The sequence below is a fragment of the Ixodes scapularis genome, unplaced genomic scaffold (genome assembly GCF_016920785.2).
Source record: "Ixodes scapularis isolate PalLabHiFi unplaced genomic scaffold, ASM1692078v2 PGA_scaffold4__175_contigs__length_147842914, whole genome shotgun sequence".
Classification (NCBI taxonomy): Eukaryota; Metazoa; Arthropoda; class Arachnida; order Ixodida; family Ixodidae; genus Ixodes; species Ixodes scapularis.
In genome coordinates, this window is record NW_024609879.1 from 45,050,955 (window position 1) to 45,074,039 (window position 23,085).

A 23,085-nucleotide genomic window follows, 5' to 3' on the forward strand; every position below is an offset into this window, starting at 1 on the left:
CGCATCGATACCTTAGAAAACGGCCCGTGACCGCGAAAAAGAGAGTGAGCGAGACTCGAACCGGCCAATTCTTGATCGGCGGTTTTCGGGCGGAAAGAAACCGAATTTCAAGGCGCAAATTCTGTTCTGGGTAGTTGAGCTCTCATATGTCACGTACAACTAAAAACCTCGGCGAGCATAAATACCCTGTCAGTGTCCCTTTAAGCAGAAAGGGTGCGCAAACTAGGGTTAGAACGATGGAGACTTTTCGCGAAGGGGTTGAGATGTGCGGGGCGGGCTCAAACGGGACGGGCTCAAACCTAAAGGGTGTGTCAACTACGGGTTCAAATAAAAAGGGCGTTTCGGGAAGGGCTTGAAACGAAACAAGTTCAAATGGTACGGGGGATCGGGAATGGGTCGAAACAGACGGGATCAAACGGGAAAGTCGTTACGGGAATGGGTTGTTTCGGGCTACACCCTTCTGCGCTGGGGCGAACGCAGCTAGAGTTCCTGTATAGGCTCCCTACGGGAGCCAGAGTTGCGCATTTGTTTTCCCCGCGCCGCCACGCCGCTATTCGCCGAGATCCGATCACGTGAGGAGCAAAGCATCCCTTGGCGTGCAAGAAAGCCACCTTTACGGTCGCTCCGCCGACGTTTCTCTCGCCCCGGCGTATGTTTCCCTGCTTTCCGCCTCCTTTTCCTCCTCTCCTGTTTTTCATGCGCGGCGGCGCGCGCGTCGCCGCTATTCGCCAAATTTAGTCACGTGAGGAGCAAAGCAACCAGCTCGTGCGGGAAAGCCGGCGCTACGGCCACGCGCCGAGGCTGAATGCGCAACTCTGCTACCGTAGGTAGCATATACAGGAACTCTAAACGCAGCTAATGACCAGCGCCGCCGCTCGCGCTTGCCCCCCTTCACCCCCGTCTTTTGATGTCCCGTTTTCTACGCTCTTTTGATATCCCGTTTTCTACGCTGTAGATTATGGTCTCCCTGCCCGCCCTGCCCCCCTCCCCCGGACTTTAGTAGGGGTACTGTTTACTGTGGGGAAATAACAAAACAAAAAGCGCGGGTGAGAAAAAAAAATCAACACATGCTCCAGTTTTGAATTCGGATTAAAAAAAAAAAAAAAAGATTTATGTTATCAATTACAACAAAAAAATTCTTGGTTGTCATACATATATATATATATATATATATATATATATATATATATATATATATATATATATATATATATATATATATATATATATATATATATATATATATATATATATATATATATATATATATATATATATATATATATATATATATATATATATATTTTAAAAGCTCAGTGGAAAGTGTTTATGGCAGAAACTTGTGATCTCCTGGTATGCTTGACACATGTTTTGGTGCATTTAGATCGCGTGCCATAAGAGAGATAGCAACTCTGTGTGCCGGCGTCCATGACCATCTGCCGAAAGATATGTCATATATTCTCTCAGTGCGCGCAAGTTACATCGTGTGACGCGGGCATTCAAACTCCTTCAGAGACGCTACCACGAACTCCTTCCGAATCAAGGTAACGTATTGGTATTCTGCATGAGTTGCTCGAAGGACCCTGTGGTCTTGTCGTCTGCGTTCCTTTGTTTCGCGCGAACATTTTTGGGGGGGAATCGGGTACTGCTGTGCTTCAAGGATGAACTTGTGCTTTTACCGCTCGTCAGACATAAATTATGTTCGGGAAATGTTTGTTCCGAGATGGTTAAAGCGTGCCTTTTTCGCGACAAGATGTACTTTTGAGTAAATTCAGTGTGTTTTAGCACGTGCACTTGAAGCCGCTTGCCGAGATCACACGTTGTTTGCGTGTCGTAGGTCATTCTGAATGTGGCACTGCCGTTCGCCGCTTTAGAGGACCGCTTCAACGCACTTATGATTCATCATCCATTACGACTCATTGCATGCCAGTGTTCATTGTCCATTATAATAAAAGTTGCGTGGGAAGCGGGGAAACCAAAGGAATTGATATACAGCAGCACCTATATCCGTTCATCTTTTGTTCAAGACGTCATACTCTACTCTAAACTCGTCAAAGTTGGAGCCGAAAGGTTGCCGAACGCGCCGATTGGACGCTGGCGACAAAACCGTGAAGTCGTCGTCATGATAGTCTAATCGGTGTGCTCCGAGAACTTCGGCCCCAACTTTGTGTTCGACGAGTTTGGAGCAACTGCGCTAGGCGAAACCGAAATCGAACTTCATTCGTGTGCAGGGTTGCCAGGTGTTCGTACTCTGACCCGCCAAATTTCTACGAGGTATAGCCCAAAAATAGCCAAATGTCGATAAAAAAAAAAAAAAAAAAAATAGCCTAGAAATGGCAAAAAAAAAAAAACCCAAAAAAACTGACCATTTCAAATGTTTGTTTTAAACACAAGACGACATAATACATTTTTATACGTCAAATAGAAATATTCACACCACTAGCATCACTAGTTCGCAGAAGCAACGGCTAGAACACTGGTGCGTCACTACAGACAAAATAAAACACGTGTCGTCCCTTTTTTTTTCCCCATTTTTTAGGGTTTTAGAACATAAAAAATGGATACCGTGTTATGTGCTCTGCAACAGCGCCGAAATGCCCCAGAAATGGCGTCGCTTGCACGTTCGGCAAACTTTTTGAAACACTTGTACGAGCGCATGTCAACATACCTTCCACTGTATTAACGGGACGCTTCAGGCGTATTGGGGCATGGTGACCAGAATGACGTCATCAAACGGTTGTTTGATGACGTCATCAAACAACCATCTTCTAGCCTGTCCCTTCCCCCCAAAAGGAAGTAGGAAATAAAGAAATTCTAAAAGCTCAAGTTGCAACAAAATTGAGCGAAGAGAAGCGATTCAGAAGGGGGGAGAAAGCAAAAACATACACTCTGCACGCATGCTCAGAAAAAAAAAAATCTTTTCATCCCAAAGCGTTAAAACATTGCATGCATCAAAAAAAAAAAAAAAAAAAAACTTTTTAGCGCATTGTTACAAGGCGGAAGTGAAGAGCTGAGAAAGAAAGAGAAGCTCTCGCCTTACAACGAACGCATCGTGGAGGTTCGTTGTAAATGGTTTTTGCAGTATCGAACTACTTACTGTATCGAACTGATCATAGTGTTTCCTGCTGTTCGTTATAAATGGGTTTGACTGTGTAGCCCAATCTGGCAACACTGCACCACTGGTGGCACTCACTAAGCCGAACGACGTTTTAGCAAACGCCGACTTTTCATCTAAAGACACTTAGCGAATGGTTGGCTGCCACAGAGCAATGTTTGGTATTGATGTTCCAGGCCTGTACTAAATATGGCAAAGCCTCCTACGTCGCGGTGTGTATCACCAAGGCGTGTGTTACCCTAACCCCTGCCTGCAGCTCTGGTCTGCGGCGGCTCATTACAAAAAAATGTTAACCCACCTGGCCCTCCCGTACACGCCGCTTTGTGGCGGCCCAGGCCCCACCTGTGGAAGAGGCCCCGCCATATTTAAGCTTTTTCTCTGCTTACGTCCAGACGTGGCCGACACTATGAGGTAATGGGACCAATCGAGCGGTTTCAAAAGTGCAAGTCACTAGGCCTTCCCTGTAAATTATTGGTCCAGCGATGATAGAACACTTATAGAAACATAACGAATACCGCGATGGTGCGCTTTCTACGCCGTTTAATCGGTCCCATCAGCTTGTGGCTGATGGGACGAAGGGCTTAAAGGGGTTATGACACACCAAAGATAAAATATGAGATAACTATATATATTGCTAGGACCCATTGTATGTTCCTATAATCCTGCTAAATTTGTTTTGAAAATGGCACAATAGTTTCGTGGATAAATCTATATGCGGGTCCCTCGGACCTGCCCCATTCGAAAAGGCGTGGTTTGGGAGGCTGGTGACGTAGCCAGCCTCCCACGCGGCGTCCCTTTGCACGTGCTTACAGACTTGGCTCTCTTGGCGTCTCGAGCTTCAGCTTCCCCGTTTACCTTCCGCATTTCGAGCATGCGGTCCGTGGCGATTACATCTACGGCATCGCTCGTCTTGTCGAAGTGTTCGACATTGATCGCAGCAGCGATGAGAGTGATTGCTATCAAGAGATGTTGGAAGCCAGTGGCGTACCAACTTGTTTTTGAGTGGGGGGGCAAACCCGACCCTCTTCCCCCCCCCCCCCCTTAATCGAAAATTCGGCGCAACTTTTGTCAAACTTTTCTAAAGATGTGGCAATGATTCGGCAAAATTACAACGTTACCAGACTTAACATTGATATTTTGTTTTTTCTCACGAAAACAATTTTGCTTCTTCTTGTTAAAATAAATACAACTTGTAGTGCCTATTGAAACAGTTACGATTAAATAAGGTGATATTCTACAAGATAATTGTATCGATGTCGCTTTTGTGTGTTTACTGGCAATTTTAGTGTTTGCTTGCAGAAAGTGGCGTGACATCGAGGTTGGGTAGTAGCCGGAGCAGTCACGAATCACACTACGAGAGTTTTGATTTTGAGGCTTCATCAGCGCACGCCTGCAAGTGTGTTTACATTGTTAAAATAAAGACAATCACTGCGTTCTTACTTTCTCTGGGAGTCACCGTTTCGTGCGCGAAAACGGATGCAAGGGTTGTTTAGCCTTCACCAGAAGAGATAACAATACTGTAAATATGCATGTTTTTCTATTTGAATCACTTGACGTCAGCTTTGCATGAAAGTGCGCGTTCCATATTCGCAACGTGCCGTTTTTAACCTTTAAAATTCCGGTTTCTGGTGTTAGGACACACACGGACGTTTAGGAAGATGGGGAGAGTTAGGAATGTCGGATGTGCAACGTCGAGCATGATAGTTCTGTGTTTAACGAATACTTTTCATCAGTGTTTACTAACGAGTGCTTGGACTTCGTCCCCACTCTCCCTGAAGAGCTTTACGAGCGCATGCATTCTATTAACGTTAACTCCGCTGGTATTAAAACATTGATTGATAAACTAAAACTTACTTCGTCCGCTGGAACCGATAACATCAACCCTAAAATTTAAAAGAAACACCCGTGTTATTTCTATTGAGTTTTTGAAACTCATCTTCATTCAGTCCTCATCTCAAAGCTGCCTTCCATCTGACCAAAAGGTGGGAAGGGTAATTCTCAGTCTTTAAACAGGGCAGCCGCTCTTCCGCATCTAATTATCGCCCTAATTCATTGACTTCAATTTCTTGCAAACTACTTGAGCATATCCTCTACTCCAATATCATGAGGCACCTATCATCCCATTTCTTTTCTTTAAACAGCAGCACGGTTTTCAAAAGGTACTTTCCTGCGAAGCGCAACTCTGCGACTTCACTGACTTGCACACTAACCTTGAATGTCACGTCCAAACTGACACAGTTGTTTTTTTTTTTTTCCAAAGCGTTCGGCCGTGTCCTCCATCAACGCCTTCTTTCTAAGCTATCATCTTTTTGCCTCGACCAATAACCGTTTGCATGGATTCGTGACTTTCTTTTTTCCCGTGTACAGGTCACGTCCATGATGATCATGAATCTTCCTTAATAAATGTATCTCCTGGTGTTCCCTTGGGGTTCGTACTTGGGCCCTTACTCTTTTTAATATTTATTAATGACATTCCCATTGGGATTTCTTCAAAAAAACGCTTTTTCGCCGACGACTGCGTCATCCATAACAAAGTAACTTGTGTGCAAAATAATAACCAACTTCAGGAAGATCTAGATAAAATTAACAATTGGTGCAAAGAGTGGATTATGTCACCAAACAAGTATAAATGCAAACTAATCCACTTCACCAAGAAAAAAACCACTCTGTCATTTAATTGCTTCTTGGACTCCGATCTGATTGAGACCGCTACTGTGTATAAATACCTTGGTGTAAGACTAACATCTGACCTTCCCTGGAATAACCACATTGAAGTCATTACCGCCAATTCATCTGGAACTCTTGGACTAAGCAGACGTAACTTAAAAAATCGCTCCACTCTTTGTCCCTAAGCTAACCTTTAACACGTACGTCAGACCAAAAATAGAATATGCTTCAACCATCTGGAATACCCATCGACTGTACCTCATCAATACGCTGTAGAGGCAGTTCAGAACAAAGCTGCTCGCTTCATTTCATCCACTTATGACTTTTCTTTCAGTGTCTCGGCGCTAAAAACTGAACTAACCATGTCCTCTTTGCAGCTTCGCAGGAAAGTCTCTCAGCTGTGCCTTATTCACAAAATCTACTACCACATTCCCGACCTCAAAACCACTTTGTTATTACCCCTCGACCGAACATCTTCTCGCCTCAACAACGTCTGCACCATCAAACACAGTTCTGGCTCTACGAACGCTTTCAATTGGTCATTCCTTTTTCAAGCCATCAGCCACTGGAACAGTCCCCCATCCTCCATTGTCACCATCTTGGACCCTGCTGATTTCTCCTCTGCAGTAAAACTACACCTTTCTTGGCCCATGTGATGGTGTGCGGGGCTAGGCAGATCAGTGAAAACACTTATGCAGAGCGCTTGCCAGGCCAGACTTGTACGTAGTTCAACTACTTTACTCAAGTTACTGTAGTTTAACTACTTTTCTGGGTAGTTTAGTAACTTTTAATTACATTTCTATTCTAGTAATCAGTAGTTTACTTTAACTACTTTTCCGAGTGACTTCCACTCAAATTACAAATTACTTTCTAATTTTAGTGGTTGTTTTGCCTATCAACAGAGAACAGAGGTCGGAAGGTCAGCTGATATTGCATGCGGAGTAGAAAAGGGGGGGATGGGAAGGAAGAAAGTGATTTAGATAGTCCAAAAAACCCCAAAATTTGAACGAGCCCCCCCACTGCAACAACACTGCTACGAGGCGCGGGGAGCGAACAGACACGACGCAAGAGAGGTCGAGTAACTGTGGGATTAGCTCCGAATAGTGGCGTTTATTTGTATTCCGAAGCTCAAGGAGACTTGACGCATTTGAAGAAAGGGCTTGTCCCCGCTTCTCTCCAATGTAGGAATTCTCGCCCACTACAGGAGGTGCACACACTGCTCCTTTTACGGTGCAGGCGATAGAACCCCTAACAACGACGCTCACGCCGGATGGGCTGCTCGTGTATCACTCGAAGCGCGTTAACCCACCCCCGCGCCTGCGTTCACGCCGCTTCGCGGTGACGGTGTGCGGCTGCTAATTACAAATCTATTAACCCACCTAGCCCCCCCACCCCCCGTACACGCCGCTTTGCGGCGTCCGGTCGGCAACCCAAGCCCCGCTGCCCCCCCATGCACTTCCGTAAATAGAGTCGATACGATTTAGTTTAGCGATGTTTCGTCAACAACATTCGTTTTTTTAGTGTTAATGGTAAAAAAGAAATGTAAATATCGCCAAATGCCTCGACAAAACAAAATGTTCGAGAAAAAAAATAAAAAGAAGTAAGCCGGCCCACACCATAAATAGAACCCGGGTCTGACACGTATGAGGCAGACATCTCACCACTAAGTTACGCTACCTCTTCGGAAACTCGCATTGCATCCGCTGCCTATGTTGACGGCGGCAGCGCCTATCTCCAAGCAAGCAAGCAAAACTTTATTTTGTGTAAGGGCCTACGTCCTGGTCTGGACGGCCCGTCCGGCCCATGTCTCGCGGATGGATTCCGTAAGGTTACCGTGTAGCCTTGTTCGTGGAGCAAGGCTTTACGAACCAGCCAATCCGGCGTACGTGAGCACCGTTGCTAGGGTTTGTATCGCCTGCGCGTTAAAAATATGCCCGCGCGGGTCGGGGGGCAGTGCCCTTGGTATTCCTTGGGCGCCGCCGGCCTGTGTCTGCTCTGCCCAGTGGCGGCCGTTTCAGGGGGGCAAAACGCATGCCTTGCCCCCCCACTCTGAGAACTGGGGGGGCAAGTGCCCCCCTTGCCCCCCCGGTTGGTACGCCCATGTTGGAAGCTGTTAATTTTGACTGCGACCTGCTGGTGACCAGCGACGGCGAGTTACGGACGAACTCGCCGTGGTCACCGTCGTCCAGGAATATCTTGCAGGCGCATGCAGGGTGGATGGTCAACGGGCCGACGGCAAGAGTGAGAATAGCATTCGGGTTGCTGAGTTGTGTGAGAGGTTTTGACCTACTGCGGCGAGGAGGTCTTGGGCGATCATGGGGGCACCTAGAGTGAGAGAGCGTTCACGATCACGTGGTTTATGGACACCATGGTGTGACTAACTTGGGCAGTGTTGCTTGGTCGCCAGATAAGAACGATAAAAATTCGTAAATTGATTATTGCAATTACCAGAGCTCTAAAAATTGCGTTACTTGGTGTATATACTAGTAGCCTACGAGCATTCCATTTCAAGAATAATCTATGTGGTTAATTATCGTGTGATAACGCCTTTAAAGTGAAAGAAAGTATAGCACAGGCCAGCGACATCTCTACCGCGACATTTACAGGCCAGGTGGCTTCACATTTTTGTAATAGTCGCCGCAAAGCGACATGAACGCAGGGGGCGGGTGGGTTAACACGCACCCTAGTCACACGCTAAAACGTTGATTCGCTCAAATGACCGTCGTTCACCAAAAAGGTCATTTGCTCGTGATCGGTGATGGTGACAATGTCATCGGGAAGGCCATTCCAGTCTACGAGATTCGGGTCGAAGTGAATGCTGATAGGCTGTGGATTTTGTCTTGGGTTGGGCGATTCTGCATGAACGGCCCAGTCTTGAAGAAACTTGGGCGGGAGGGCTGAGGAGAGACTGTTTTAGATATGAAGAGGTATACTTTATGACGGAAGCAAAGCCTAACATATTTACGACGTAAGAAAAGATCAGAGGGGGTTAATCGAGATTTAATTGCAGTGACACTAGAGATACGAGTGTAGTTGAAAGGATGAAGCGAGCTGCACGATTTGGGACGGCTTCGATTGTGTTACAGAGAACAGATTGGTGGGGATGCCAGAGAAATGAAGGGTATTCCAGTTTTGGTTGAACGAGAGTGATGCAGAGAAGCCTTGTGAGGTTGGAAGGGGCTGGTTTAAAATTGCAACGAACATAACTGAGAGACCGAGGTGATCGGAGTGCAGGCACAGTCCAAAATACAGACCGGCAATGGCAGTGCACCGATTGGTGGTGGCTTGGGTAACTGACGTCCTGAAAGCGTCTATAGTCCGCGAATGTTGCGAATACCGACTGTACTACCAATGCGCCGGTGTCGACACCTATCGCAATCTACACCACATGCCTCGCGCGAGCCACTCGTATCCCAACACTACCCCGCATTCCAGTATACCATAGCTCCATTTATTTCATTTGGACGCTGCGGCCAGCTTACAGGTGGAACCATGGTGGTGCTGACACGAGGCGTGAAGCGTGGGACCACTGATCTCTATGACAATTTGCTGGATCGTGCATCCACACTTGGTTGCTGCAGTGCAGGTGCGGTCACCGAAAGTTTTGAATTGGCCATCTTGGGCCTGCGTAAAATTTGCCGGGCCAAGCGTCGCAGAGGCTGGGTGGCTGCGTGCCAAAAGACACATTTTTTGCTCGTTCGCCGTCGTCGCAAAACAAGTTCTTGAAAGCCACGTTTAAAAGGTCACAGCAGCATTTGAGAACCCATGGAAATTTCTCCAAAAGCACAGCACCGGAGGAAAAAAAACAACTCGTCGAATGCAAGTTGCTCGGTCTGGCGGTGTGATCAAATAACAAGCCTTGACATGACCAACTGCTGAGTCTCTGTGTCTTCACACGCTTGGATACCAATAAAAATGACGCCCAGTTAAACCTTCGGGAAAAATTTGCGAGTGCAACGTGCATGAAAGTTTATGCGCCTGTGGAGCAGCATTTTACTTTGACAGCTGTATTCATATCTCTCAGTACTCGCGGGCTAGAAATGAGAGGTCCATACCACTCGAGTCAAATAGGTTGTTGGCCCTGTCAGGGGGCTGCTTGAATTGATTTCTTAAAGCAGCATGCCATGATTTACAACGGAGGTGCCTGTACGTGGTGCATTTTGTGTATAAAAATTCCAAAGAACAAACACAATGAAAGGCTCGTTCACTTGTGACTGCTTACGACTGGCTACGTTAAAGGGACACTGACAGGGTATTAATGCTTGCCAAGGTTTTTATTTGTAGATGACATAGGAAAGGCCAACTTCCCAGAAAACAGTTAGTTGCCCGAAATTCGTTTTCTTTCCGCCCAAAAACCACCGGTCGAGAACTGGCCGATTTGAATCGCGCTGACCCTTCTCTGTGGTCACGTACCATTTTCTATAGTTTAGGCACAACCATCAGATATAATCAAAGTTGTGGGTCATTGAAGGCACACACGCAATATTAAAAATAGAAAATAAATATGATAACCATTTTTTGTGGCTTCTAAAAAGCTGCAAATAGTTTGATTGGGAAAAAAGAGTATCACAGCCAGGTGACTTCTGCCACCTCTCTCTCTCTATATTTCTTCTTCCTCCCCAGTCCGGTTTCGGTTTCGAGCAGTTGCATTTTTTTACTTTATTAAAAATATGCGACGCTGTGGCAAAATATTAATTGGGTAGTCTTCCGTACATTTTTCCATACATGCGACTTCCATACATTTTTAATTTTTGCTTGCAACCATTTTTCATAGATGGTACGTACATTTCATCGCAAATACTGCGAAACCTTTGCTCTAGCGAAATGCACGATTCGATGTGATGACCAAAATGACCATATTTAAAAAGAGAAACCTTGTTTCCCTACTAACTTTGCTCCATTTCAAATGTTTTTTATGCACAAAATGCACCAGCTAGGGTACTTTCATACCAAGTTGTCGTGCAATACATTTCAAAACCGACTTGTGCGGTCCTTCCAGAGCTGACAATCCATTTGACTCGACGGCGGCAGGCAAAATACGTCCTCGGTCAAAAGCAGGAATACTAATGAATGAAGATGGCACTGTGCCAATATTGTGGCGCAGACTAAACGTGCCGCAAACGGACGAAATGATGATGCGAGACCACCATTAACGGGACCTGTGCCTTCCCGTCTGCAGGTGCGGCATGGACAAGCTAGTGGAGCTCGGAGATCCCGACCGGCTGGTGGAAGAAGAGGACCTGATCGTGCTGAAGCTGGACAAGCCCTCGACATGTCCTCACCGTTTCCCCAAGCGGTGTCTGCTCGACGCTTCCTGCCAGCTGGTCACGCTCAACAAAGAGACCTTTGTGGCAAGCAGGGCCTTCCTCGGCAAGCAGCGGTTCCTGTCGGCCCTCTTCGCGGGCTGCGAGGCCTTCACGTCGTCCAACGCCTTCTCTTCGGCGGCTAGAGACATTTTGAAGGTGGGACATAGTCTCTTGATTCGAGGCGCGTTTGCTCATGAAGCTTAGAGCCAACTCTGTGCTGAGGCCGTGCTGAAAATAGTGCAGACCTTAGCCCGCGTGCAGCATCCATGTTGCGCCGTATTAGCGCACGGCATTTAGCACAGCGCCACATCACTGCTGTTTTTAAAGTGTTGATTCGGCACCGCGCCGTATGTGCAAACCGGCCCTTAGCAGACACCATACGGTTTTCATAACCGTATGGCAGAAACCATACGGGTTGCTATATTTCTCATCTACAGCTGGGTGACTCGTCACCCATTGAGGCAGACCAAGTTCTAGGCTGTATAAACATACCCACAACCCAATTTCTTTTTTTCACTGAACGCTGAACAGGCATCTATATTTCCGTTTCGGTTTTTTAACTTCTACACGAAAATTTAATGAAATATTGAGTTTTTCTTCCTCTCTGAATCGTTGCAAAACAAGCCGCAGCAAAAGTTGATGGACATGACATACACTGGCACTGGAACCGGAAGTTCTCTCGACAATAGGAGAATAGGATCATCAGCGGTGGGCTGGCAGTGGGCCGGCAGGGTTCACCACAGGGGTTTACTGTGCTGATGGCATCAATGCCACCGACATATTTTTTTAATCGGCGCCTGTCATCACTCTGATAGCCATGGATACATCGCAGCTGAGCGAAATTAATTTAGATATGTTGCGCTACAGCGACAGCATGGGACTGGTCTCATACGCCGGTACGCCTGTTGGAAAGTCCGGCGAGTCTTCCGACAAAGACTCCAGTTCCTCGTCGGAATCAGACTCCAACGTATGAAATGTTCTGAGCATGCACGGATGACCTTGGACCTGGGGTCCCTCATACCAATGAGCCTGCACCAAGTGCTTCGACGTGGTTCCTCAAGCGGCAAGCGGCGAAACTGCCGCCATTTTTCTTTAGAGTAAAGCTCCAGACTGCACAAACTGTAATTCGGGCACTTGCAACGAGCGTGTTAGCTACGACTGTGTCCTTTGTTACCAGAGCGACCGGAGCGACCCAAACCACTGCTCTCTGCATGTATACACACTCCTGCAACCATTGCAACAAGCGCAGCAGGTCGTCAGCACGACAGTCGCTTCTCTGCCGCCGTCTGCTGTTCCTGCAGTGCCTTTTAAAAGGAGGGAAGTGCTGCCACTCACTGGCATAGCAGAAAATGGACAGAGTTTTCTATGGGCTCAAGCTTTATTCATTAATTTATTATTAAGTAAAGGAGGGGACGCCATGTTTTTCAGCGGATAGGAAGCTATGTGCATGCGCAATCTGATCTCTCTCTTGCTTTGTTTAGTACACAATAGATGGCACATTACTCCGAGCATTATAAAATTCAGCAATTTCTGTCACATCGCTAATTATGCTACAAAATGTGGATCAGAATATTCTTTAACAAAACTTAAACATTAGCCGGCTATTTATTGTTTATGATCGCGGTGCTGGTGAGGATGGCTCTTACCCAATAGGCGACGTGGATTTGGCTGATGTGCTTTGGCACCATGGACGCATCGCACTGAAATGGCAGAGAGCTTTCGAAGGAAAGAAGATGTAAAAGAGTCCGCATTTTTGATGACGTTCTATGGTAAAACCATTTTCTTGGCTCTCTATTTTTGTGTTTTAGTTTTCTTTACACACCTTTTACGACGTGCAGTGGATGAAATCCGATTTCATAATAATTTCATAGTCCCTTTAATAAACGCAAAGCAGAAAATTATTGCTCGCCAGAATGGGACCCAGCAGCATCATTGGATACTTTTGGTCGTATCTCGGTCGTATCAACTTGCATCGTCCACGACTGTACCCTACGGCCTGCAATTTGATAGACAGCCCGACCGGGTCTGTCTGTACAATCCTGTTCGGTTCTGCAAGAACCGAAGAGGAACGGGTGAGTCCGAGACGCGTCCACCTTCCCATTCTGCCCGTTCGTCGAAGTGGTCCCACAGTGGCGACCAATCGCGTTACAGGAGCCGGCACGTCCCACCGTCAGACGTCGCAATCCCGCCGGTTGGTCAAAGAAACGCGGCCGGAAAAGGAAAGCAGACGCGAGGTTTCGCCGTCGCTTCCGCTTCAGTTTCTGTGGACTGGCTGGCCGCAGAGTGACCCGCGGCAGAACGGGTGCTTGCTGCGTCCATTGCGGCCGGGACCTCGATGGGCAACGACGTGCCACTTTTGCGACGTCGTCGGGCAATAATCGCGGCAATCGGAGACACATTTCGGGCATCGTAGCTGCGGCATGACCCGCTGCCCGTGACCTCACCTCCGGCCATGGTGGAACATACATATAGGCGAGGATGTTCAGCATATCATCATCTGGCATCCAAGCAATGCAATCAATAAAAAAAAAAGAAATGCAGTCTCATTTTTATGGCATGCACACTTTCTGATTGAAACGTTTGCTCCGACCTTGACGAACGTTAGCTCAAATACTGCGCCGGAGATCTCTGCGCTTTAATGCGTTCACAAAACTGTTACTGGCGCCGTCGAGGTGCAAAACTAGAGTTGACGACAAAGCATTGTCTAAGCGACACGCATGTAGCGCAAATGCCAAGTTCTACGCGACGTGGCACACCCAGAAAACAACTTTACGAACGAGCAGCCAAGACAAGGAGACAACTATTTCTGGCAGCCGCAACATGCCCGGTGTCCACACCTATTCCATCGACGAACACACTGTTTACAAACAAGCCACGTGGTGTGGGCACCGCGTCAAGCAGGGACGAGATTCGCTCGAGGCAATTCAAAGAGTCGAGTTGGCCTATAGACCTTTTTCACGCCATCTTGAATCTCGTCGCTTCATGTGCGGGCGAATACATTGTTTTGCCGTCGCCGTGCCAATGAAAGACATTCAGGATACAAGTGTAACCGTCTTCACATTCTCGTTTTACCTCCGCTCCCTTTTTCTACAATTTACGGATTGAGACGTTTGATGATGTTTTATTGTCGCCCATGCCGGATATGCGTATTAGGTGGCTGTGGACGAGAGCGAAGGAGAAGGGTCTATATCTTACCCCCTGGCCCTTGTCTGGACAGCACGCAAAGACCCTAACGATCGTGCACAACCGCGACCTGGTCATGGACCTGGTGACGCGGTTCCCAAGCGTGAGCGTGCTGGTGCTCTGGCATGACCTGCGGCTGCAGTCGGAGCCCAACGAGCGCTTCTCGGAGAAGTCGTCCAGCCTGACCACCCTGGTGGGCTCCACGCCGGGCCTGGGGGTGGACCACCTCTTCATCTGTCCCATCACCATCGCCAGCCTGCTCGCAAGCTGCCCCTGGGTGAGCCACCGCTCCCCACCGTCCCCTCCCACCGTCCTGTGCGGCGGTCCGATGCGCGGTGCACAAAGAAGTTTCCGCACCTGGACGCTCCGAATAGCCTAAGTTTCAAAATTTTTTGAAAAAATTCATTTTTCAATTTTGAGGTTTTCAGTTTTAGAAATTAATTATACACCCTTCGACTAAATTTCATAACCATGCACCAGATAGTTACCTTGATATAAAATATTTTCAACACATTGTGAGGCAGTAACAAAGTAAAGGAGTGCAATGTTTGATTGCTTTTTTCTCAGTTCCGCTTTTTTCTGCAAATTTTATACGGAGGAATCTTTTGTTCGAAGGTGAAATTATTTTGATGCCACAATCAAGATGCTTCAGAACTGAAGTTTTTTGGGGAATCGGGTTATCTACTTTATATTGTTTTAAATTAAAGTCCTCATTGAAAAAACGCTATGTTTTCAAAAATTGACATAGGACAAATATGCATCTCATATTTTGAGGCAAGTCAAGTACAATGAAAAAAAGCTATGTTTTTAAAAATTGACATAGGACAAATATGCATCTCATATTTTGAGGCAAGTCAAGTATTTACATATGATTTATAAAAACTAGGTAGCCCGAAGTCCCACATCCCCACTTGATATTCAAGCAGTTAAAATGATGCTTAAGCTTCATTTGCATATCATAGATTTCCTAATGAAGAGTGACATATCATCTTATGAAGGTATGTAAATTTGTCCTGGAGAGCTGAAAGTTTATACAGTACACCTACATCTGAAGTTAAATCTCCCCTGCAAATTTCATTCCGTTCACCTGAGCAGTTCAGAAGTTCAACCTCTAGCCAGTGTCCCCCCTTAAAAGGCAACTCCGCTTCATTTTTGGTTTTGAAAAACAATGCAGTCCTCTTTAGTACCGCCTAGGAAGACCACACGTGAAACGTTACGACGCAGTTCTGTCTAATTGTTTCTTAAACGATCCCGCAAACTTTGCAACTTGCCAAGTTGCCGAAATCAACTGATTTGAGCGGGCGAATTCAGGCGCAACCAACAGCGCAGTCAAGGCTACGGCATGGGCGGAGCCAACATTGAGCTAAACGTCATTATCATGGCCCCCTTTTGCTTGTTTTCACTTCTCCAAGCGAGCGTAGCGCATGACGTCAGCAACGTTGCCTCTCAGTGCTCAGCGGTGTCCACGTGATCGGTGTAACGCGCCTGCGCAGCGCGTTTCTGGGAGCCGTCCGGCCGCCCGCCGTTACCGCCGTCTTCCGCGTCACAATTGCCGTCGTCGTCTTACCGATTGTGATTATTGTCTCTCGGAGTTTCGTCCACACTACGGACACCATGTGCGCAGACTTATGCCGCAGTTGTACAGACGTCGTCAAATGCCGTAGACACCAAAACGTGGCGAAGAGTGCGGTGCAGACGACACTCGTGCCTGCCACATGCCCGCCCCAATCCCGCCCATCGTTGGGCCGAGGATCACGTGACATCTCGTACCACGTGATGGCCATGTACTTGGCGACCCGAGGCCAATGTTGCCGGGCGGAGCCGAAGTTTCGGTTTCCGCTAGTGTTTAATATTAGATTTAAAAATATATATCCCATTTTTCGCGAAGCAAACGACGTAGTGTGTTTTACTAGGGCTTTTTAATTTGAAATCAATCATTATCCCGAAATCTTTGGAATTGAGCGGAGTTGCCCTTTAAGAACAGTATATTGCAAGTAATAGCCTTGGCAAATTAATTATGTCTTTTGCGCACGTCAGTGTGCTGGGCTTTCAGATCTGCCTAAAGAGGGAGTAGTTTTGGGATTGGTCTATTGCAAGTATCTCTTGCTCAGAAAAGGCTGCTGGAAGTGCTCGGTCAATATTTGAAGATGGAGTGAGGAACCAGTTCGAATCGGTTCGCACTTACTAAAATCGATAACTGGAATGATATTATGTGCGCTACTCTAAACCGGAATCGAACCGGAACAAAATACGATGCTACTGAATTGAACCGAAATAATGACCAGTTCCACACCCTGTTCTTAGGCCTAACCGCTTTCATGACATTACTGTTTGAAAGCGGATCACAGACAACGGCGTGTTTGTTGACATCAATGCATCCGATAAACGAAGCACGTCGGGGCCTGGCCAATTCCTCAACCCCAGCTTCGCTAGGCATGCGCACCGATCGGTCTCACGGTTGACCACTTCCGCAACCACACAATTGCAGCCATTACAAGAGCGACTTAGCTTGGCTTGACTTCGCCTGTCCGCTTGGTGGCAAAAGAAAATTAGCTTGGTGGCTAGCCGGCTGGCTTAGTTGGGCGCAGTTCAAGACTCGCAGAGCCAAAAATTGGAAGTGCATTCATTACACAAGAAAAAGAAGTCCAAATATTGATGCCTGTTGTGGGGGGTGCTTTCATTATGCGAGTAGATACAATTACTCAAACAAGAATGGCCAAGAAAGACTAAATATGCAAAGAGACAAGTGCCGAATCATGTTGGTCAACCGGAACTTTGCACCGCAGGAATGGCGACGGCGGTAAGCAAGGCCAGGGGAAGTGGTGTGGTGCACGCATGCCCAGAAGCTTACTGGAAAAAGGTCCCTTATTTTTAAACCAAAAGTGACGCCACATCCGTATCCGGTTCCAATCTTTTTCTCCTTCTAGCACCGCAGCCATTGGCGATTGCAGCCACTTAATCCACCGCTTCCACTTAAAGCGCCACTGAAAATTAAAAAAAAATTCTTTTTAAAGTCTGGTTGAGCCTGGTTAAGAACACGCGTGCCAAAAAATGAATTTTGCATGCATGTAAAGCAATATTGACGGCACGAGACACAATGTAGTTGGTAGTCACCTCCGTCATTTCCTTTCCACTTTTCTCTCTCAGCATTTCGGGCACATGGAGGAGATGTACGAAGCTGTGGCCATCACGTATGACCATCTTGTTGAGGTGGAAAGTGTGCAAGACCATTCTGTGACATCATGGACTTCGTGCGCACAATTCAGACGCAGCTAAAATAAATCTGGCATGCTCGCACAATCAATATTGCCCTAAAAAAAAATTCGCTTAAAATTCATTTTTTCACACATGTGTCCCAACTACACTGCACAAAAAAAAAAAACTTTTTTTCTTTAAAGTGTTTTTTTTAAGGGGGCAATGTAACCATTTCTGCACTTTGCGCAAATACCGCTCGGACCGAATCCCCGACGTTAGTGACTTATGAAAGACTCATCCGTTTATCACCACACGCAATAGGAGTTGCAGAAAAAAATTAAAGAATGAGCAGTGTTCATTCCCTCAACTCGCAGCCAGAACAAGCGGCCATGTAATCTGGAGCCAATTATATGCCACCACTGTTAATCATTGCCACGTGATGGGGTTGACAAAGTACATGACACGTGCCGGTATCCAGACATTGTTATGGTTCGGCTATTGTCGTCATTGCAGCGACTGGACACGGGCCACGCTTAAATGCTTTTCGAGCTATTGATTATGAGGAGTCCAAATCGAGCGCTCGGGCAATGCTTCAGTCCAATCTATGAACCACTTTCAGATATCATCACTGGGGGTACTGCGACCCCCAGCTACATCATCAAGTGTTGCGAAGGAGAGATTAATTGAAAACGCTCGCTTTTGTCCTTGAAATTACACCGCAACAAAAGAGTTCCTTGGTGAGCGGCGAGTATACTGGGGTCCCACTAGTGCCAATAAGCTTGTGTAAAGTGAAAAACATTCCAAGCGAATATCGTTGCACGGCCCCTTCATCGCCCTGGCATTAGCACCCGTCACAGATTCGCAGAGAAATCGAGTGTAATGTTGTCTCATGAACTGTTCCCAAAGAGCTCGGTTGTTTTCGCAGCAGACGATTCTTGGCCAGCGACAGTCGGTTCTTTGGCTACACAGCTTGTTAAGTTATCTTGAAACATAGTTGTATCGTATCAGATCACACGGAATGACATCCACAGCGCCAACCATCACGACGGCTCTACAAACGGCAACTACGACGACTCTACAAGCGGCAGCTCAGCAGCCAACGGTTCAGCCACCGCGAAGGACAACACGACAGAAGCGGCCTCCGGAGCGATTGGGTTATGACGAGCGCTTCCAGCAAACGAGCCAGAGGTGTTGAGCTCAGCGGTGAACGACCGTTGGGAAGGAGGATGTATCGTATCAGATCAAGGCGGACAAGCTATCTGGATGCTCCATTGCCACGTGCCTTTCCCTTGCCCTCTACTACACTAACCCCTTTCCACCTTTGGCTATATAAGTAACAACACGGAATAAACCAAAGCATTGTTATCCTGATACCCGAGTTGTCTATTCTTACCAGCCCACACAAGAACGATACAATAGTTTAGGCCTAACCATTTATTGCAATTTCACTGTGTGAAGGTGGACTGCAGAGTGTTTGTTGACACTAATGTATCCGCTGGACGAAACGTCTCCGAGGGCTAGGCAACTCCTCGGCCCCAGCTTTGTTGGCCGTGTGCGCCGCGCAGTTACACCGTCGATTGCTCCCACAACTTCTTGCTTGCAGCTGCGTTGTGCGTGCATGCTGCCATGCTTGGCTTGGCTTCACTTGGCCTGGCCACTTGACGGATTGATACACTTGGTTGCTGGCTGGGTTAAAAGCAGTTTAAGGCAATGTTGCTAGATCAAAGTCAGTTGACGAACTACCCAGAATTTCTGGCGGCCTTTCGTAGTGCCCGCTACGCAATCAGCCCACCCTATGGATGGATGCGGTGGAACCTGTAGAATGTCAAATACATGTTGCCTGCGATAAAAAGTGATTAGATTGTGGTTTTTACAATAAACATAAATTTCGTGCCGAAGTTTGCACAAAAAGAGTATCTTTGAAAACTAATCCTCCTCCATTGCCCGTGGAAGCTGTGCCGCAGGTGGCTCTAGGAACGCCATCTGCCCGCACCTATTGACATGCAGGCTGCAGAGAAGAATTGTTTTCAAACTAGGCTCTTCCGCGGAGCTTGTCAACCGACAGATTCAAGAACGTTGGTTTAAGTCTCGCAATGCCGAAACTAGGATGTCCGTTCATCATGTATGAGGAAAAGAAATTTTGGATGGCGACAACTGTCAACGGGGACGCATTACACGAGTGCGTTCATTACGCAAGTAAATACGGTATTCTTCTAGACTGCAGCAGTCTCGGGACTAGTATTTCCGCATAAAAAGGGCAAGTGCATCGCAAGCCACGCGACAGCTCGGCCAGAACCCCTTACGATTTCCATTTCTTTCCGCCCCGCAGCTGACTGAAGTCCACTCCCCGATGAACGAGGCGGTCATCATGACAGATGCGTCTGCCTTCTGCGGCTTCCCGGTCCCGGCCCCGATGATCTGCTCCAGCCCGCAGCTCATCCTCGGCTGCCACTTGGAGCGCCTCGACGAGTCCACCTTCGTCGTCGAGGACGGCAGCGCGCGGTGCGTCGCACGCGCCGCCCGCACCTACCCCAACCTGCGCCACCTGTGGATCAACACAACGTGCACGGACGCGCTCGCGAGCGTGACGGACTTCTCCAACCTCCGGCGGCTCTCCCTCATGTTCGCGGCCGACGGTTCGCTCTGCCCGTTCGCGCCACACGCCGCCAGGCTCGTGCGGAAGTTCAATCTCGATGAACTCTCGTTGAAGAACTTCGACGACGTCCCGCTGTCATACGTTGCAAAGTACTGCCGGAACCTGCGCGCCCTCTCCCTCATCACGTGCAACGTGAGCGAAGAGGAGGCATCCGCGGACTGGTTCCCCAAGTTGGAGTCGTTCCGCGTCGGGCGGTCCGTCTCGACGCCGACGTTCCGTGGCCTCCTGTCGGCGTGCCGGCACCTGAAGCGGTTAGAGCTCCGGTCAGACGGGGCGTGTGGGATGTTTCTCGACCCGGGCGTTTCGACGACGACGTTTCCCGAGCTGGAGCGGCTTCACTTCGGGACCTACCTGACGCTGAAGGAGCTCGGAGCGAGCGTCGCGGACCTCCGGGCGCTGTCGCTCCGGCTGCCGGCACTCCGCCACCTGGCGACGGACAGTTACGACGTGCGGCTCTTCTTCGAGAACTATGTTCCGCGGGTGAAACTGGCGTGGACCACGTGCGCCGTGTGCGCGGCTGAGTTTCCCAAACTGGACAAGAACCAGGGCGTGACCTGGCAAATGGTGCGGCTCGATAAAGACTGACTCGGGAGTCGTCGTGTCTCTTTGATTTCGCTCTGCATTGCATGCTTGTGCTTGCTTGTTGCCGGTTGGTTAGTGTCTCCACCTTGTGTGGCCATACACTTGAGATTCGAGTGGCGCTAGTGTCTGTGCGACTTTCGGGATGTAAATTGAAGCAGGGAGCAACCAGTCTATGCAAAAACGTTCCAAAAGTCGGGATTCATGATTAAAAAAACAAATACCTCCGACTTGTATAACAATACCAACAATTTATCAGACGTTTCGTCCCCAGAAGATTTCTGGAATTATGGTGTATTCACAGTGACCCATCCGCCTGCAATTCTAACCGCGGCCCGACGTATACACCGACATCCTAAAATAACTTTTCATTTAACTTCCCATCCATGACAGATGTAAAAGAAGTTGAAGCGAGTGCAGACGATGATAATGTCTCCCGTATGCCATGGACGAAGAAGTTGGCAGAACCAGCGCTACGGATGAAGAGAAGGAAGAAGAAGCGTTGGATTGCTGGTAGCTAGTCGAGTGTTCCCAGGCTGCACTGATGATGTCTCCCGTATTCGCGACTCCAGCAAAACGGACGCCGCCAAGCGGGAAAACCGGGAACCAGCCAGTCCAGGTCCCTCCGCGCCCATCCGCGTCTCTGGTGGCTTTCGCGGAGGGTCGGCGCGGTGGCGAACAATGTAATTTGACGAAGGTCCGAATATTTCTTAAGTTTGCCTGAGTGATCATTAGTGTGGTGAAGCCTCAGTAGAATGTTTTCTTCTATTACGTGTTTGAAAGCCCGTTTACTCCACAGCACACGGTCGCGTGCTTTCGATTTCTTGGATGGGGAGGAATCACGGAAAAACTTTTTGATTTCTTGTCTGTCTCGAATCACATTCAAAGTGACGACTGCTTGGTAACTGATACTGGAGGGAACATCGATGTTGCAGTCAAGTGAATGGGAAGGTTCGATAGCTGCTTTTCTTGAGTTTTGTTGTGTTCGGTTAGCTTCAAGTTTGAGCCACCCACGCCGGTCGGTGAGTTGGCTATTCATCTTGGCTGCTTTTCGCCGAAAAAGCCTCTGGACCACACTGAAGGAGTTGGGCTGATTTCGCAATTACTTGATTCAGGAAAACTTGCTCGCTGCAAATGATGAATGAGGGAAATTATCTGTTTTCAAAAGGTGGGAGACAAGTCTCGCAACGTTAGATGCTGTCACGGCATTTTGACCTATCGCGCCTTCAATATTTATATTACGAGGACGTCGAAGCCAGCAGCAATATACGTCTACTTTGGTCAGGTTGACCGGCCACAAAAAAAAAATACTAATTTTATTCGTTCAGGATTCGAAGCAAAGTTCGATGCAGGGAGGTTCTGCGTGGATCTTCAATGAAGACTCTCTTCAGTTTGTCTCCGTGCTGCCGGCTATAGAACCATTTGGCTAAGTTTAAGTAGTATGTCTCCGTCTGTCAAATATACTTTTATTCAGCAGCTCACCTAATAGCTAGTCAACTAAGCTCATATTTCAACCCGAAGGATATTCTAATATCGCTTTAGTGGGGCATAATACGTAATATAATACATAACCCGCTCGTCAAAGGACTTCTCGATTGCTACTAAAACCTGAATTGAAATACGAGTATCAGCTGCTTAGTGGGGCGCCGGCGGGTTAACATGGTCCTTGGCTCAAGAAGCGGTTGCTTAATATTCGTAATTTTCCTGCAGCCTGTGTTGTTGGCCGAGCAGACGACTGAAGCTGTTTCTTAAACGCGGATACGCACAAAAGCCCGATTTCGCAGACAGATAAGTCACATGGTCGAGGCATGCAAGTTAGCTGAAAAGTTACTCTATGTGGAACAATTCTATAGTCATCGCCGCTTTCCTTAGATGATCAAAATTGATTAGTATATTACCGTCTCTCCGAAGCCCATAGTTTCGGTTTTGAACGAAATCTCCGAAACGAAAATTTGACACGAAAAGAACAAAAAAACACTGGCAAAACAAAACTATGCTTTGCAAGTTTATCTGCACCGGCTACACTTAACCGTCTCAGTTCAAATGCCTATAAAATTGGCATTAAACAAAAGAAAATCTGTTAAGTTGAACGCGCCACCTGTTCAGGCGGCCCGGCCGAGCCGCCGCGACCTGGACCAGGGGGGTAAAGGTGGGTGAGGAGGAGTGGCAAATCCCGTGCGCCGACACCCGGGGTCCCGAGTGAACGATCGCAAAAGAGAGCGACAGAACACGAGAGAAAGAAAGCAACGTTGCCATGGTAAACGCGAAGAGTGAAAACTCCCAGCAATATAAACAGTGATAATTTAACGTTGTAAACTAAATTCTGAGCTATTCTAACGCTTATAAAAAGCAATAAAGTCATTACGCTGCATTAACTTCCCTTC

General features: G+C 47.6%; 1 protein-coding gene across 1 annotated transcript; it reads left to right on the top strand.

Moving 5' to 3' along the window:
- The first annotated feature begins 1,376 nt into the window (after nucleotides 1–1,376).
- Nucleotides 1,377–20,714, top strand: LOC8032771. The gene is made up of 4 exons (XM_002400314.4): nucleotides 1,377–1,544; nucleotides 10,962–11,244; nucleotides 14,306–14,548; nucleotides 19,796–20,714. Exons 1-4 carry the CDS (start codon nucleotides 1,429–1,431, stop codon nucleotides 20,705–20,707), a joined length of 1,554 nt encoding a protein of 517 aa, XP_002400358.3. The 5' UTR covers nucleotides 1,377–1,428; the 3' UTR covers nucleotides 20,708–20,714.
- Nucleotides 20,715–23,085: the final 2,371 nt, after the last annotated feature.